The sequence below is a fragment of the Triturus cristatus genome, chromosome 7 (genome assembly GCF_964204655.1).
Source record: "Triturus cristatus chromosome 7, aTriCri1.1, whole genome shotgun sequence".
Classification (NCBI taxonomy): domain Eukaryota; kingdom Metazoa; phylum Chordata; class Amphibia; order Caudata; family Salamandridae; genus Triturus; species Triturus cristatus.
This window is the reverse complement of record NC_140590.1, coordinates 120,464,407-120,483,013: the sequence shown is the minus strand read 5'-3', so window position 1 is coordinate 120,483,013 and position 18,607 is coordinate 120,464,407. Positions and strand designations below refer to the sequence as shown.

General features: G+C 40.6%; 1 protein-coding gene across 2 annotated transcripts in view; it reads right to left on the bottom strand.

The window, feature by feature from the left end:
- LOC146808991 (sialic acid-binding Ig-like lectin 9) overlaps positions 1-18,607 on the bottom strand; it is a 228,264-nt gene that overhangs the window by 61,539 nt on the left and 148,118 nt on the right. Inside the window, exon 5 of one of the 2 annotated variants that reach the window (XR_014965510.1) lies at positions 7,785-7,831. Coding sequence is in view for 1 of the 2 variants with exons in the window: in XM_085614276.1 (XP_085470402.1) it covers positions 7,790-7,831 (42 nt within the window). In the remaining variant the exon portion in view is untranslated. The remainder of the gene's footprint in view (positions 1-7,784; positions 7,832-18,607) is intronic. The other variant, XM_085614276.1, reaches the window with a different exon arrangement.

Here is an 18,607-nt window from a genome sequence, read left to right as displayed (position 1 = left end):
CATCACTTTTTCATGATTTAAGACTTTATATGTGCTCACACCGATGAAAGATTCATTTAATTTTTATTAATTGAACTTTTTACTTTTTCTCAAGTCTTTCCAATAATTTCTGGCACCCTTTTCTGGCGTCTCGTGAATACCTCCCAATATTTTTCTCCACTCATTTTGTGAGCACAATGGCCCGTTCTAATCGTAACAACGCTCAACTTATTAATACTACCTGTGTGCCGTTAGTGGACAATAATCCTTTCAGTGTGCTACAGGATAATATGGATGACACACCTACTGAATCTATTGGTCTCAAGGGATCCACTCCTAACACTTCTCGATCAAATGCCAAATCTAACTCTAAACTACCTTCTGTATCAGGGAAATGAGTGAAGGCAAATCTTCCTTCCCCCACCGACGCATCCTCTTCCATTTCCATGGAGCTTCTTCTTGAAGAAATACGCTCCCTTAAACCGTATATGGCCGAAACAAATGTTCGCCATCAGAGCCTTGAGGATAATTGGTCCCATACTGAGCAACAAGTGGCAGATCTTGAGAGGAAAATTTCCTCAGTGCAGGCAATCTCTGACCAAGTTCCAGGAATGCATAAAGAAATACATTCACTTAAGCAGCAGATTGAAAATTTGGAAAACCACAGCAGACGCAACAACCTACGTATTTATGGCCTTGCGGAAGGTATTGAAGGTCCTAATCCTATATCCTTCTTTCAATCCTTCCTGCCAACACTTCTCGGTCTTCCAACTTCTCCTCCACTGAATATGCAACGTGCACACCGATTAGGTCCACCCTCTCGTACTGCCAATTCTGCATCCAATTCAACGAAACCTAGAGGTGTTATTCTATACTTTCTAGAATATACAGATCTGATTAAAGTTATTCAAACTGCTAAACAGAAGGGGAAGCTTACCTGGAGTGGCGCCAATCTCTTCTTTGCCCAAGACTACGCTAAAGCTACCGCAGATCATCGCAAACAGTTTTTGGACATGAGACCTGCTCTCCATTCCCTGAATGCACACTATGGATTGTTCCATACTTGTCTCTTCAAAATGACTTACAATAATAAGACGACAAATTATAAATATCCTGCACTTCTTCAACAATTCCTCAATTCCTGCAGAGACGATTCCATGGACACTCCCCGTTTATAATTGTTTTAATGGTTTTGATTGTCCCATTTAACTTCAGTGTGCCGTTATTTGTTTTTATTCTCTTTTCCGGTGCAGTTTGTTTTACCCTGAGATGCCCTCCTAATGTCTTCTTTTTTCTTTTTTGTCAGGTGCGGTTCTGTGATCCTTTTGGTGTATGACCTTTTCGTCTTATGTCTGGAGGTTGTTCTCCCTTTGCTGCGTCCTTTTGAAGTATTCCGTCCGGTGTGCTGTTTTCCCTTATGTGGTTGCTCCATCCCCACTTTCTTTGTCCGTTTGTGGTATGTCTTTTAAAAATTCTTATGCTTTATCATGTGTTGTTTGTTTTATCGTCTGTTTTTGTTTTGTGTTCTCTGCATTCCTGTCCTTTGTTCTCTCTCTCCTTCTTCATTTCTTTTTTTCCTTTCCTTCTTCCTCTGCTCTTTTTCCCTTCTCTTTTTGATGAAAGCTTTATTTCTATTTCTTTTCTTTGTCTCATCTGGAGCTCATGTTTCATTTCCTATCACTTTGCTCTCTATTCTTCTTTTATTATTACCTTTAGTTTTTCTATTACTTGCATAACAATTGTTCAAGTTACATTTAACTGTTACATTTTTGTTTCTACTTTATAACCTTTTCTCAGTAATAAGCTTAATCTTTTTTTATTGATTGCTCAATATTTGTTCAAGTTAATTTTTTATTGATTCCATTTAGAGTCGTTACATGGAACGTTAAGGGAATGAATAATACCATAAAAAGACAACGGGTATTAACCCATTTAATCTAAATGAAATGCTGACATAGCGCTAATTAAAGACTCACATGTATCTGATGCTGAAGCATCTAAATTAAAACGAGGCTGGGTTGGTAATGTTTTCTCTTCTTAAGCCTTAGGCAAGAAAAATTGAGTTTCTATTTTATGTCACAAAAAATATCAGGTATCTGACTCCCATCAGGAATGTGACTCGGAAGGTCGATGGGTAATAGTCAAACTTCTCTTGAATCAGATACCTTTAGTTCTTTTTAACATTTATGCATCAGTTAATGTTGATAATGCTTTTTGGACTCTAGCATCTGAGAAGCTTCTTTTGATGAGCGATGATTATATTATTTTTGGAGGAGATTGTAATCAGGTTTTTGACCCTATACTGGATAGACATTCTTCTGTTAGGTTTTCCAACACTAAGATGCATTCCCAATTTACTTCCACCATATGACGTAAGTCCCTAGTTGAAGTTTGGAGTTTTTGTCCCCCTGACACTCGAGAATATAGCTTTTATTCCCCTTCACATCATTCACAATCCCGAATAGATTATCTCTTTTTTAGTAAATCCCTATCTCAACAGGTTTCCCATTCCGAAATTGGATCTATTTTAATTTCGGACCATGCCCCAGTTTTTGTAGATTTTGACTTGTTACCCATCACTCCACATGCATGTAGATGGCGATTTAATAATAATTTATTAGCTGACCCTAATTTTACATCCCAATTCACCTCGTTTGCTTCCAAATTCTTTTCAATAAATTCTACTCCAAACTCTTCTCCGGTTATTATTTGCGACTCCTTTAAAGCGGCTGCCATAGGCTTTATTATGAACTTTGTTTCTCGTAAGAAGGAATCCTTTGAAGCTAAAACGTCCCAAATACTTGCTGAGATTAAACAACTTGAATATACTTACTATCATTCAAACTCTGAATCTTCCTTAAAAAAATGTATTGAAGCTAAATTTAATTTAATAAAACTACGGAAGCAGCCTCTTCATATCTTTTGAAGAGCAGTGCGCGTTACTATGGAGGTCAAAATAAAATGGGGAAGTTATTGGCAAATTATTTAAAAATAAGACGTGATCGTACTAGGATATAATCTATAAGGAATAATGCTGGTATCTCCTTAGTTAAAGATAATGACATCCTAAACAAGTTTGTTTCTTTTTGCAAAACTTTATACACTCCCAAACGTCATCCGTCCTCAATTGACCTTGTTCCCTATTTTCATTCTACTGATCATCTGTCGCCTCCTAATGTTGATTTTACCTCCTTAAATATGGATATCACTCTTTCTGAAATTACTCATGCAGTTTCTGTACTAAAACAAGGAAAAGCTCTAGGTCCGGATGATTTTACTGTTGAATTCTATGCACATTTTGCTAATATACTCCTTCCACTTCTTTCACTTCTTTTCAATTCCTTTATTACTGTTGGCGCTTCTTCTGGTACTTTTCAGGAAGCCATGATCTGTTTAATCCCTAAAGATAACAAAGATCCGTCTCTGTGCAAAAATTACCGTCCAATTTCCTTAGTCAATCCTGATTATAAGATATTTGCAAAAATTCTTCCTCTCCGAATCGATCCTATTTTACCTAATCTCATTGGACCTGAACAATTGGGTTTTGTAAAAGGTCGTCTATCCTCTGATAATTCCAGAGTCTTTTTTAATATCCTTAGTAAAGCCTCTACTCTTAATTATCCTATTGCAGCTGATAGGATTGTTTGGGACTTCATGTTTCAAGCTCTCAAATGGATAGGATTTCCTCCTAAATTCATATCCCTTATCTCTCAACTGTATTCAGGTCCTACAGACTCTATTTTTGTTAATGGTAAAGTCTCAGACTATTTCACTCTTCTTAGAGGTGTACGCCAAGGATGCCCTCTATCTCCACTTTTATTTATCATTGCTTTAGAACCTTTCTTAACCAAGATTAGGCAAGATACTCAGTTCACTGGTTTTCAGCTCGCTACCTCCCATGTTAAAATGCCTGTTTACACGGATGACATACTTTTATATTGTTCTAATCCTTCTTCTTCCATTCCATCTTTTATGGCACAGGTTGATGTTTTTTCTCAATTATCTGGCTATCGTCTTATTCAGACAAGATTTCAATTCTACCGGGTTTTTTTGCAAACTTCAAAGATAAAATGCTTTGGCCTGTGGTTCTCTTCAAAAATTCCGGAAACCCTAAAATTAAATTTTGATCACATAATTAAGACTTCATCCAATTCTATTAATCGTTGGCATCCGCTTTTTCTATCTTGGTGGGGACAACTAGATTCCATTAAAATGATGCTTTCTCCCATAATTTTATATATCATCTCTATGATTCCAGTGCGTATCCCTGGATTTTATTTAAAAAAAATTGATTCTCTTCTAACAAAATTTCTTTGGAAAAACAAATCTCCATGTATAGCCCTATCCTCTTTGAAGGCTAAAAGCTCTGGTGGTCAAAATGTTCCTGATTTCAAAAAATACCAACTTGCCTTCTCATTAAAACAATCTTCCCGTTAGCTTTCTCTTGATCAGAATATACCTTCTCCTATTTGGTTGACTATAGAAAATTATTTTATAACACCTTTTAAATTTGAAGAATCTCTTGCCTTTACCAACAATATTTCTTCCTTTCGGAGCCCGGTCATCTCTCACACTCGCAAAATTCTTGCTCCACTTCTGCCTTCCTCCTATCCCTCTCTTTCCTCGTTAGAACAGCCCATTTGGCATAATTCTTTACTCCGCATTAAAAATCTTACTTTCTATTGGAAATCTTGGAGAAATAAGGTATTACTTTGGATTTCACAATTATTATTACATAATGTTCCCTTTTCCTTTTCGGATCTTCAAACACAATTTGCCCTACCCTCTTCCTATAGATCTCAATATGATCTTTTGTATTCTTCACTTTGTCAATTCCTTCGATCCTTATCATTATTGCCTTCTCCCTCATCCAGCAGCTCCACGCTCTTTCCCTTATTAACAAACTCCTCCTCTGCTTCATCGTTATATAAATGTTTATCTCTATCTCCTGATAGGAGCAAAACGAAGGTTGATTTGGCTTGGGAAAGTGATCTCCTGGAATGTTAAGCAACTTCTTTTTGGGATAAGTTGTGGCTCAAAATTCATAAAACCTCCAGAGCTGCTAATAAATCTCAAACCCTCTATTTTGTTTACAAGCGTCTTTTATTTACTCCCACAAAATTAGCCTCCTTCACTACAAATTCTACCCCTATTTGTTGGTCTTGCCCTTGCACAAATGCAGATTTACATCACATGCTTTTTGATTATCCCCCTGTGAATTGTTTTTGGTAATTAGTTTGGTCTCAAATTAACAAAATCTTTAAAACAAAAATTCCCTTCTCCCCTTCCAATGTTTTTCTAGGCTCTCTATCCCCCTGCTGGCCTCAATCTCCTTCTAATTCTAAAATCATAGATTTGTTACTAGCAGTAGCTCTTCACTTAATCACCTCTAACTGGAAACAAGCTGACAAAGTTACTTTTAGAGCCTGGTGGGATGCAGTCTGTTTTTATCACAGACTTGATACTAACTTCGTTACCCCTATTTCAGTGTCCATAATAAGGGACCTTTTATGGCTTCCTATATCCACTTATTTAACTTATATTGCCTCACATAGTGCTCCATTAGTCCAAACCTCTGACGAAGTTCAAAAACCTCCATGACTTACTTGTTGTCTTTGCTTAGTTAAACAATTTCTTATTAATATTCCCTTAGATATTTGTCCTTATTATAACTCGATATTGATATTTTTTAACAATGTCTTTTATGCATACCAACACTGTTTCATATGCTATTTTCTCTTAAAGGCTAGTACAGATTATAACAGTATATATTTTCTCCCATCCCTTATTCCCGTCCCCCCCTTTTTTCTCTCTTTACCCCCCTCACTTCCCCCTTTCTTTTCTTTCCTTTGATATTTTTCATATATTTTAATTATTTGCTTGGAATGTTCTTAATTATATCTAATTTTTTTCTCTTTTATATATTGTGTTATATTGAAACTTGCTCAATATAATTTGATGTTAAACTTAAAAAAAAAAAAAAAAAGTAATTGAGTTTACCTTTTTCTAATTTAATTTTATTGATTTTCTCTCGATAAAGTGGGAGAAAATTTTAAATGCCAGTTGGTGTATTGATTGTTTGGATGAGTTGTGTGGTTCGTACGAGAACTACTTTTTGCGTATTTTACAAGTATAAATACATGCATAACATCTTGCCTGCGCAATGCTCCTGAGTGTCCTACTGTATATTTTTACTGCAACTTTTATGGCATTTTGCTGATTAAAGTTTGAGAAATACTCCCCTTATTTTATTATATTCACCACTCACACTTGACTCCGAAATGCATAGACCACATGTACCCAGGAGCATCAACTGCATGTCCAAGATGTGTAGAAGTCGAGGCAGATGTTAAACACATGGGGATTAAATTATTGGATTTTTGCTTAGGGCAGCGCAGTAGGGCACCTTGCTCTGCTGCCCTATGCCAAAGTGAAAGAGCAGGAATGCACCGTATGTAAACAATACAGTGCCTTCCTGTCCTTTCTCCCTTTGCTGGTGCCATTTCGGCAGCCTAGCGCCAATGTAAGCAGTCGTGCCCCATGGGGCAAGGGTGTCTTTGCATGCAGAATTGTTTTTGTGCAGGAAAGAGTGCCTTCCTGCACAGAACCAATCCTAAAAGGCATTTCTCTCTTTCTGTGTGTGCTACAGAATGCAGCACACATGGAAAGAGAAAAAACAAGGGAGAAATAAACACATTTCTCGTCATTGCGCCTCACCTCCAGAGGAGTACATATTTGGTACTCCCGCAGCTTTACATCACTTTGTAAATTTGGGAGAGCTTCAAATTACATGGGTATTGCATGGGAAAACCCATCGCAATGCCCATAGAATGCCTCCCGAGCACAGAGTAAGGCGACACAGCGATTTAAACTGCGTCACCTTACTCAGTCATGAAGGATGGCTTTGCGTGGCTTCATAAATCGAACTGGGAGCTCTGCGTCACGCATGTTCTACTTTACGCGGTCCAAAAGTGAGGCAACGGTCCCATAAATAAGCCCCCTTGTATGGTGATTCCCTGACATCTCAGATTTTTTAGATGACGTGCTTAAATGTGAGAGTGACATAACAGGGAGATTGATTCCGAAGGAGATGCGGTCTCTTGGGTTGGATGGTTCATGCCAGGAATGCTAAACATGTGTGTACTTTTGAAGAGTTGGCCCTTGTGCTGGCTAAAATATGTGCTGCCGCCCCATAGAAAGCAGTGTCCGCACTGTCAAGTTGGGACTGGACGAGGGATGAAGAAAAATGGGCACACTCTGAAATTCACGCATCATCTGTCCCCAGTCCACAGGCGGCCCAGGCATCCGGTACCTATACTGGGACGGGTATGTGGAGAAAATGGAGGCGAGCTCTGATGTCTGGCCTCCTTAACATACATTATGGGGGCGTGGTTGTTGAGGTGACCAAAGTACCGGGGAGATAAGGGAGGAGGTGCCTTGACTCAAGAATGGAATGGCATCAAAAGCCCTTAGAGATGGGAAAGCGGTGTCACCTGCCACGCTCTCTGGACATGACATGGGCCTGCAATGTGGCCCTGTTTGCACTCATGCTGTGTTTGGGTTTAAGTTAAAGATTAGGTAATATATTACTCCCTGTAGATTTTAATGCACACACCAACAGATTATATACAGATATAAAGTTGTATTAAGCATGGATAGATCCACATGTAACATATATGCTTACTGTATTTTGTAAGACAAACAAACAAAGATCAACTGGGAATAAAAGCAAGTGTTACGAGTGCACCTATATAAAACAGATGTTATGTAATATGTAATCATAATCACAAGAAGCATGTTCATACTTTACCACGTGTTTTGCCAATGAACATGTCTGATGCCTCAGGTGGGTCTGTAACAGAGAATAAATAGCATTTTGAAGGGATTGCTGATAAAATTAGACATACTTAGTAGCCCATTTGAGCTACTGATCTTCTCATACAGTTAAGCCACGCCATAAAAATAATTTTCACATCTGTGAGATTGACCAATAGGTATTGGTGTTTTATGTGTCCCTCCTCAGAGTTGTCCCCAATGTCAGGAATACTTCGATTCATTAGGCAGTCTTCTGAATTGCATAAATCATACATTCTTTTGGTGACCGAGGGGCTTACCATGAATCAAATGTGCTCCTCTCCCAGATTATCATTTATAATCGCTGGAAAACGTCTGAAATCAGATTTAAGGTTCCTGGTTTGACATCAGTGTGGGGTCATACACCTTGAAGATTCCAACTGCAGAATATCAGATTTCAAAGGTCAATGCCCTTGAAGGAACAGGCATAATGTGGTAGTAGCTTTCATAGTGGGACAAACGTAGTGCAAAAAAGAAAATAACAAAGCAGCAGACATTTCCTGGAATTGTAACAACATCTCCCCCCTCATCAATCAGCACCTTCCCGGCCGTGGTGCAACTTAGGATGGGGCTGAATCCTAACTCTTTACAAACAGTGGACCGTGGTGCAGTAATAGCCACTTCTGCTCAAACAACGCAGACACTCCCCCAATCGCTCAATGACCGTATCGCTGCCCTTCACCCTCTGCAGTGCACTGCTGCCTTCAGGCTAGATTCACACTATAGAAATAACAGATGCATACATATGCAAGGTTCTACTCAAGAACTTCCTCTGATAGTATCTAAATCTTCCTAGTAGTATAAGGGTCTTGTAAAGCCTCTGTTGTGCACTGCATGAGGGCCTTGGAAATGGTATGGGGTTGCTCTTTCCCAGAACCATTCAAAGGCCCCACCCATGCATGTTTTTGTTGCAAGTGCCCTTCCTGGAACAGTGCCCAACCATTGAGCAGAAGTACCACTGAATGCCAAACAATACACAAACTAAACATGAAATGCATGGAGGTGCAGCTAGAGGTCATGTAGCTGCTCCTCAATGCTGGTCTGCAGTTGTAGCACATGCCTCAGTGTTGTGTGCCCACTGGGCACCAGTCTCCAGAATGGAGCCCTCCTGACTGGTGCAGGCAGGGTCTTACTATTGTATTAGTTCCTTGCCACTTAGCGACTTGTGGAAGCAGTAACTGTGCTTTACGCTGCCATTCTGTGCTAAGGCTGGTGATGCAGGAAAAGACACATTCTTCGAATTCCTTGAAGATGAAGGGGCACCCGGAAGAAGTAAAGGTAATATTGCATGTGACAGTCCGAACCAAGACTCGCTGACTCTCCAGGTAACTTGAAGCAGTGATGCTGAAAGGAAGAGGTGTCACAGGTGCAGTGTGAAGGAGCAGGACAACATCACTATCCCAGCTGCAATAAAGATGGGACGTTCCACCAACCGGGGTTACAGTTTTATGTACACAATTCTTTAATAATTTCTCAAAAACATGAACATGTGTACGGTAAATATCCAACAAAAACGGATGTAAGTCGAAGAAAAGTATGTGAAACACGGCGAACCGAGGTGCATGCGATGAATACTTTTCCCACTCACAAAGGGATTGTGAACACTGATGTACATAAACCAATGGCAGCATGAAGACTGCATTCCTAATGACAACACACACTAACTCTTAACACCCTGTCTGCAATTCACCAATGAGGAATAACAGAAAACATTTGACATTACAGGATATAAAATATAAAGGTGCAAATTGTGGGGGAGGGACACAGCAGCACCCTCTTTTAGCACAGAGACTGGTCGAACTGTCTTTGTTTAAACCCAGGACAGCTCCAGTACAGAGCCTTGATTGTTGGACCCCTACTCCAACTGGGTGGTGACGCTGCAGCTCCCAGGGGGCCACCTCCCTTTTATTATTATTATTGCATCTTTTATATAGCGCGAACTCGACCCGAAGGTATTGGAGGGCTTTACGTAGCACCTATTTACATTACACATTCAGGCACGGGGAGATGAAGTGATTTGCCCGGAATCACAGGATGTGGACGCGACCTCGAGGCCCGAAACCTGGTTTCCTGCACCAGAGACGGCAGCGCAGCCGACGGACCACATCCCCTCTTGGGTATAAATCGATATTAGGTGGTGATCCAGTTATTCCTTCATCGTGCAGCATTTTGCCTGTTGAATTTAACCAGGACACAAATATCCGAATCGATCATGCATTCTACAATAACTTTATGATTGGGGGGATTTTAATATATTATGTTTAACTGAAAGACACACTGGTAGAAAACTAAGGTGGAGAAGGCATCTTGGATGTAAGCTACTCCAAGACATGTGATTGGTCAGCTGACAATCTACCAGGTGTGCCCTAAAGATTCAGAAAGAGTTCTCATCAATTTCTTATTGATAAGCTACAGGTGCTCTTCAATACTGATTCATATGGACAAAACGTCAATTCACCCCTGGCCTTCCTATGAACATATCTGGATGCGAGGCTGTGAGCCACACTCTCTATAGGTAGTGCTCTGCGAAATGGTGTAATTTCTTTTTTTTAGAAATTATGCGAAATGTCATGGAATTGTGCATGTCTTTTGCAAAATACATTCCAGGGTATTTAATGCGGACACAAGAACGTTCCTCACATTCAGAAGTCTCTCAAGACACCGACAAGGAGCAGGCTGGTTCGAGGAGGGACACACTGTGTGCACAAACCGATCTTCGGCAAAATATATTCTACTTCAAGCAGCCAAATAATAAATAAAGTAGGCAGAATGACACATTCAAATAATATATTGTAATTTTATGTAATTTGCTAAGCACAAAGTTGCTCAAATTAGTCAAATTACAGAAGTAAATAGATATTTATTGACCGTTCAATTGATTAAAATCATTACAGTAAGAAAAAAAAAGGTTCAGTGCAGTTCCCCCTCACCCCATCCCGCACCCCCCAATGTCTTAGGCCTCCGATTGGCAATAGTCCCCTGGCCCGTATGTGCTCATGCTCGAAATTATTTGCACTTGCTTATGGAAAGGGAGGCGTGGCATTGGTTGTTGAGTTGAACCTGTGCAATGCTTCTCTGCACGAGGCCTTCCTCGTCCTAGTGATGTATGGGGGGCCTAGTAATTACCAGGCCGATGTGACGGGAGGTGAAAAGAAAACAGCAAAACAAAAAAAACACAGAGACCTTTGCAAACCCATTTCGTCTACTCCAAGTAAAGATATACTGTGCAGGAGCGTTGAGAGAGTATAAAGTGCAAAGAGAGCTGGTTTAAAGTGCTGACCCCCCCTCCCCCCCGTGCGGCCCGTTAGGGATTCTGTGGCAGCTCTAAAAATGCGGGCAGGTGGGTGCTAAAAGCGAAAACGTCGGTTAAATGAGTTGAACTATAGATTAAAAAGAGATGGTCGCCCTTAGGGGGCTCTCCCTTAAAATCTATCGGAGTCCCACCCTGCTGCCTCCTTTGGGGAGTAAAGTGCACCGTGCTGGTAAAGATGCATGATTATTAGCCTATCATGGGAGTAACTTTGGTTTGTAGTGCCTCAATAATAGCAGTCCTGATTTAGGGGCATAATCTCAAGGATTTATCAACGATTTATCAGCACTTTAGCGCCGCAAAAGTGGCGATAGATTTTTTGCCCTATTCTCAAGCTGGCGCAAACTGCAACATCGCCAGTTTTCCAGCGATAGCTGCCGAAGAAAACATTGCCACGGAGGAGAGCGACAACTAGGCGTGCCCGTGCAAAAACACACAAAAACACCACTGCGCGACATTCTCAACAACCAGCCAGATCTGCGATGCGATCCAAAAACAGGCAATAAGGTGTGTTAGCAGCAGGGATTTAACACCTGCCTTTTACTGGTGTTAAGCAGGACGACAACCTGCAGTATGAAAGGGAGCCCAGCCCAGAGCCTCATCTGAAAACCAACAGATGTCAAGGAGCTACTGATCATGCAGCTCGGAGACCCAAGAGGGCCACAACACCCACTGCCACCACCCCCAGCCCCCCGCCTGGACCCTCAGTCCCTGGTCGTTACTCACCCTGTTCCTGTTGGCTCAGGTCATGTTGTGCAGTGTCCGCTCCCCCAACTCCTGCACTGTCTCCCCAATGATGGTCCCTGGCTGGTCCTCCATGGGGCTTGTGGGGTTCTGATTGTTCTCTGTACTTTCTCCGGCTACCTCTATGGAGATTCGTAGTTGTGTGTGTTTTTGGTTGCCGCTTTTATAGTGATTTTGCCCGCCTGACTTGTGGGACTTGCAGGCCTGGTGCAGCTTATCACGGATTTTTTTATCGCAGTTGAGCCCATCGCAACTTTTTTCACGTTCGGGTTTAGATTTTTATCACCGTCCAGGTGATTTTATCGTGGAACTTTGACGAGTTATCGCTTAACTATCACATGTTACCGCCGTGTTGGGAATACGACATTAACCCGGAGTTATTTTCCCGCGATGTGAAAAGTTGTGTTAACCTATTTTTGCAATGATTATCGCACATTCTTGAGAATATTCCCCTTGGTGTGTAAACATTCCCAGTATGGCTAGGTTGCTTGCCGAGGATTTGGCAAAGTCTGAAGCCGCCCTGCAAGTCCTGGCTCCCTTTGCATTGAGTATAGGGCAAAGTAGGTGCCGTCGCTCACCGTTCAGTTTTGGGCAGCAGCTCAGGATGTGGAGCCAAGCTTCTTTAAAGTAGGAGAATAGCCCACATGAGCCCTTTTCCCTCTTACGTGCCCAGACTGGATTAAAATCTGTGATACGTAGCATGGTAAGTCTCATGTAGAGTATTTATCACTGGACCTGTTTTGTCAAAGCATCGCATAAGTAGGGTTGAGTCTTTCCCAGGCAGGAGTTTTATCCCGTGACTCTGTGATGGAGCCGGAATGGAGGGTTGCATTGTCTTTTTCAAAGGATGTTACCAGTACCTGCTTGTTCACTACTGTTTTCCAAGTGGATGGAGTAACCTCGGGTAATTGTATGCTAACTGTGTCAATACTCAGGGTGCCAAGGGACTGGCTGAGGTTGAGGTGCAAGGGAGAGCCTTCCTCCTTAAAAACAAACCTCAATTGATGTTTAAGTGAATCTGCCGGTGCCCTCGTAATCCTTATGTAAAGCTTCATTAGGTCCCCCTGGCATTCCAAGTCCGGCCTTTCAAGTCTTTGCCTTGCCTTTCTGTCAGTACGGGCAGCACTGCCTTGTATGCCTTGGCCTGGGCAGTGATTAGGATCCTATTCAGGGCTCCTGGGAAGGCCAAGTGGCCATAACTGATTGCCGGTATCAGTTTTGCTTTTAAGACTCTCAGTATTTGCTTGGCAGATAGGCTTATCAGGTGGTGGTTTAGTTGTTTCAATGTGTAGATGACACTGCTGGCCTTGGTGCTAAGATGCTTTTGGTTGGTGTTTGAATTGGCCCTTTCTGAAAAGCAGACCTTAAGGTACTTGAAGGCTATTACTGTCCCAATTTGCAGTTCTCCCTGTTGCCAGTGAGCTTGCCTTTTGTGTGGATATTTCCCGAACACAACTACCTTGTTTCCCCCATGGTCTGCTGCAGTCCACCTTATCAAAAGTGGTGCTATAGTCAATAAAGCATCAGAACAAATGGGGTGGAGGAGCTCTTCTTCTTGACCCCTTGTGTGGATGAGTGTGCCAGCGCTATAATGTTGTCAATGGTTGATGAGTATGACCTGACGCCTGATTGAAAAACAGGATGATGCCTTTTTCTTTACCCATGACTTCAAGTCCTTCAAGAGTAATCGGGCATGGGCCTTTGCTTCTAGGTCGAGTAGGGCAGTTTGGCCCTCGTGCTCCATCATTCCTCATTTTATTGATGATCTTAATGACTTTGTCGTCTTCTATTGCCGTGCCTTGGGGCGTGCAGTTCCCTGCTTCTTGGCTATTCAATTAGGTGGTTCCTTTGTCCGGAGGGTCGGTCGAGTACAGTTGTTTTACATAGTTTATCCAGTCTCGTTCAGCTACCCAGTTCTCCTTTGTCGCTCCTCGATTGCTTAGCTGATTGATGTGCCTCCACAGCCCGGAGTGATTTTTCTCAAGGCTGTAATGGAGCGGCTGTCAGTTAGTTTGCCCTCTCTTTTCTTGGCTTCCAGGGCCCTATGGATAGCACATTAGCACTTGATTATTGAAGTAACCGAGAAGGAGACTCGTGATGGTTTCCAGAGGTGGTTTATTCAGTCAGAGAGAACAGCTTGTACATCCACTCAAGTCAATCCCCCAGCTGCCTATAATCCACGACCCACCATGGAACCTAGAACACTCTTAGAGCAATAACACTCTAAACCAGAGCGTGAGCGTGGATAGACTGAACACTACACACCTTCCCCCTTTGAAAAAAATAAATAAATAAGTAAATACAAACATTTAAAATCTAACAAAATCATTCAATTTAACAGGTGGTTTCCTGATACGAGAACTTTTCCTTTGAGCAGACATTTCACCACCTGAGACAGCCACCTCTTCAGCATGTTGGTTCTCAACAGGACCATCACTAGATGTGACAGCGGTACCCTGAGTTGAAAAAGGTCCATCCATAATGTCAGTGCTCAAAGATGGTATCACCACCTCTGATTCAAAGTTAGAACTATCCAAGACATCCAAAAAATTTTGAACATCATCATTCTCATTAGTAAGCAAAGATTCTTCTCGTGAAGGTACACGTGATTTGCAACAAATATCCTTGGATCTAAAAATGGATATGCGTCTGAAATTCCAAATTTTACCCCCTTGTACCCTAACAGCTTTGCTGAATACTTCAATTACCTCCACTGGGTCAGACCATCTAGACCATTTTTTGTCTACACCACCCAATTTCACACGAACTAGATCACCCACTTTGATTTTACAATTCACAAAACAGTTGTTACTTTTACTCTTCTGCATTTTATCTTGATACTTTTGAATTCGCTCCCTGACAGCCTTAAAATCCAAAGTAGAATCATGAATGTTATTTTTCTGCATCCAACATGGCACCAGCTTAGAACAAGGTCTCCTCCCTCTTAACATTTCAAACGGAGAACAACCCGTGACTGAATTAGGAGACATCCGATAAGTATGCAAAGTGGCTCGTAACGCTTTCCTCCAATGAATCTTACTTTTGATAGCTAACTGTATGGATTCTTTCACAACTCTATTAAAACGCTCAACTTGACCATTAGCCATGGGATTGTAATTGGAGACCCTTTTATGAGTGATACCACATTTATTTAGAAACATTTCAAATTCATTACTGATGAATTGCGGTTCATTGTCTGAAACCAGCTCAGAAGGAATACCCTCACGAGAAAAAATGTTATCCAAAAATTCTATAATGTGGTTGGAATTTACTTTATCAACTTTATTTTTGAAAAATAGTCAACTAAAACTACTGCAAACACCTGTTTAGCACTGGGTAGATTCAAAGGCCCAATAATGTCAATGCCTAATTTCCTCCAGGGACCTTGTGAGTATTCAATAGGAGTAATTCCCATAGATAGTGGTTTAGCAGACTTGTCACTTTTTGTACATTGTACACACTCTCTGACCCATCTGTCCACCATACTATCCATACTAGGCCACCAATAAGATTCTCTCAAACGCCGTTTAGTAGAAGACATACCCAAATGTCCTTCATGTGATAGATTAACTAACTGTTCTCTAATTCCCGAGGTGGGACAATTTTATCACCCCTGACTACAAACCCATGTAAAAACATGAGTTTGTCTTTGATTTTCCAAAAAGAGCTCAATTCTCCCCTCAGTTTACTCTCCTCAGGCCAATTGCTTTGTAAATGTCTTACAACATCTTGTATAATGTCATCCTCAGACATTGCCTTTGCCCACATCTCCTCCGAGATGGCATCTGAACTTATACTGTTTTGAACATCCTCCATGGTATAAGCTATATCACACTCCTCAGAACTATTAATGACATTAGGGTTCTCATCTAATGACAAGCGAGACATACAATCAGCATGAACATTCATACGGCCAGGAATGTACACAACTGAACATTGGTATTCTTGCAATTTAGCAGCTAACCTGGCTAAACGAGCTGTAAGATATCTTCCCCCCCCAGCTGTTAACATGTTGATAAGTGGTTTGTGATCCGTCCTTAATTGAAACTTTGTACCCCATAAAAATTGCCTAAAATGTTGAGCAGCCCACGTGCATGCAAGTAACTCTTTTTCGATAGTTGAATAATTAAATTCTGCCCCTTTTAAAGTTCTTGAAGCATAGGACACCACATACTCTTCCCCAAATTTCCTCTGCAAGAGTACCGCACCTAGGCCCGTATTGCTTGCATCTACTGCTACTATACACTCTCCTCCAATCGTGAAGGGTCTCAAAAATGGAGCAACACTAATTTCTTTTTTCAGTGCTTCAAAAGCCAATTTTTGCTCCTCACCCCAGACAAATTTCGTGTTCTTCTTTAATAGATTACGTAAAGGGAATACTTTTGAAGCATAATTTTCCACAAACTTACTATAAAATTCGGTTAAACCTAAGAATGATAATAATTGTTCTTTTGTTATAGGAGCAGGAGCTTTTACAATACTAGCTACATGGTCTAGTTTTGGTTTGATGCCCTCATGTGATATTTCATGACCTAAATATTCCACACTATCCTTTCTGAACTTACATTTTGAGAATTTAAGGGTTAAACCTTTGGTTTGTATATTACCCAAAACCCTTTTTAGGTTGCAGTCATAGTCCTCATAATCTTTCCCAAAAATTAAAATGTCATCCTGGAATGCTATGGCACCCGGACAACCTTCTAATACGTCTTTCATAAGTCTCTGAAAGACAGAGGCAGCACTAGCTAGTCCAAATGGCATACGCTTAAATTGATACATGCCTTCCGGTGTAATAAAAGCAGTTAAACATTTTGATTGTTCATGCAGCATGATTTGATGGTATGCACTTGCTAAGTCTACCGTGGAAAATACCCTAGCACCAGACAAAGTTGAAATCAATTCATGTATGTTAGGTAATGGGTGCCTATCGATCCAAATTTCTTTGTTTAAGCTACGGAGATCGACACACAACCTAAGATCCCCGTTGCTTTTAAGGGAAATAACCACCGGAGAAACCCATGGGGAGGACTCTATCAGTTCAATAATGTTTTTAGAAACTAAATCTTTCAGCATGTCTTTCAATCTGTTACGGTACGCTAGAGGAACATTGCGAACTTTATGTCTTATGGGAACAGCAGAATCTTTGATTATTATTTTATGTTTGAAGTTTGCATATTTCCCAAGCTTGTCACTAAAAACACTAGGAAACATTTCTTTTATGTTTGCAACGAAATCCTCACTTTGTGTGAAAACACTGTAAACAGGTGGTGAAGCATTTGGATCCAACTTTATGCCCAATTCTTGTTGATGGGGCCAGCCCAGTATAGCCACCCCTTTAGTAGCTACGTACAGTTTACCTCTAATTTTTTTTTCCGTTAAAAAACAAATCTGTCCATAAATACCCTTCCAAATCAATTTTATGCCCCGAGTAACTGCCAGGTTTAATATCGGGAGGCAGTAATTTCCTATCCTCCCATAATTCCATGAATAGGTCTTTAACAATAATGGAATACCAGGCACACGAGTCTATCATCATCTCAACTTCTTTCCCATCCACTAGTAAAGAACCTATTGGAAAACCTTTACAATTTTTTTCAGACACACAGGAAATGTAGTTAAATTCATTAAACTCTGTTGAAATTTCATCTTCTTCACAGGTAACACAGTTAACTTTTTGTAGTGATCTGCACATCTTCCCAAAATGGCCTGGCTTTTTACATTTGATGCACACTTTATTCCATGATGGACATCCTTTGTAATTCCCAACATGTTCAAAACTACCGCACCTATAGCAGATCACAGGATTTCTACGGTTACCAAATTTATTGTCTTTGAAACTTGGGTCTCTTTTAATAAACGAAGAAGTTCTCTTTGGTGTAAACTAAGGTTTTACAAGCGAAACTTCTACTACTGGATCTTGTACTTTGACAGCTTGAGGTTGACCTCTAATCTCACTTACAAACTTTTCAGACTGTTCAATGCCTTTAGCAATATGGACTACTGCATTCAACGAAGATTCAGTGCCTAACCACAGTCTTTCTTGTATCTTTTTGCTTTTTGTTTTCATCATTATTTGATCTCTGAGCACTTGTTCGTAATTAATAGTATCGAACGCACAGGAACCAGCTAGAGAACGTAATGCAGACACATAGTTTTCAATCGATTCATCCTCTTTTTGAGCACGAGAATAAATGTGTTTGAAGTAGCTATTAAAAAAATGAGTACCAGATTTGGAAAAAAAATAACATTTAAATCTTTCCATCACTGTATTTATTTTATTTCCAAATCTGGTACTCATTTTTTTAATAGCTACTTCAAACACATTTATGCCTTCTGTGCTTTTGAGAGGAGGTAAGTTGTCGAATTCTTTAATCCCTTGACCGCCCAAGCAATGCCTCAACAGGTCTAATTTCCTTTTTGGAGAGCAACCCTCCTCTTCTAACACTTCCACGTAGGCTAAGAACATGGGATACCATAGATACCATTCCATTTTCGGTTCACCTGCAGTTGGCAAAAAATGTGGTGGAGCTGAAATATTTGACATCTTGACACTAGTAAACCAAACGGTAAAAAAAAATATAGTAGAAAGATGTGAGACCTTCTTAAATGTAGCGCAGCTGAAAATGTCAACAAAGATACTCCACTTAGTTTGTTAAAACTATATGAAATTCACTTGGAATCATAAACTAAAAAAAACAAAATTTTTCCTTGCAGTGACAC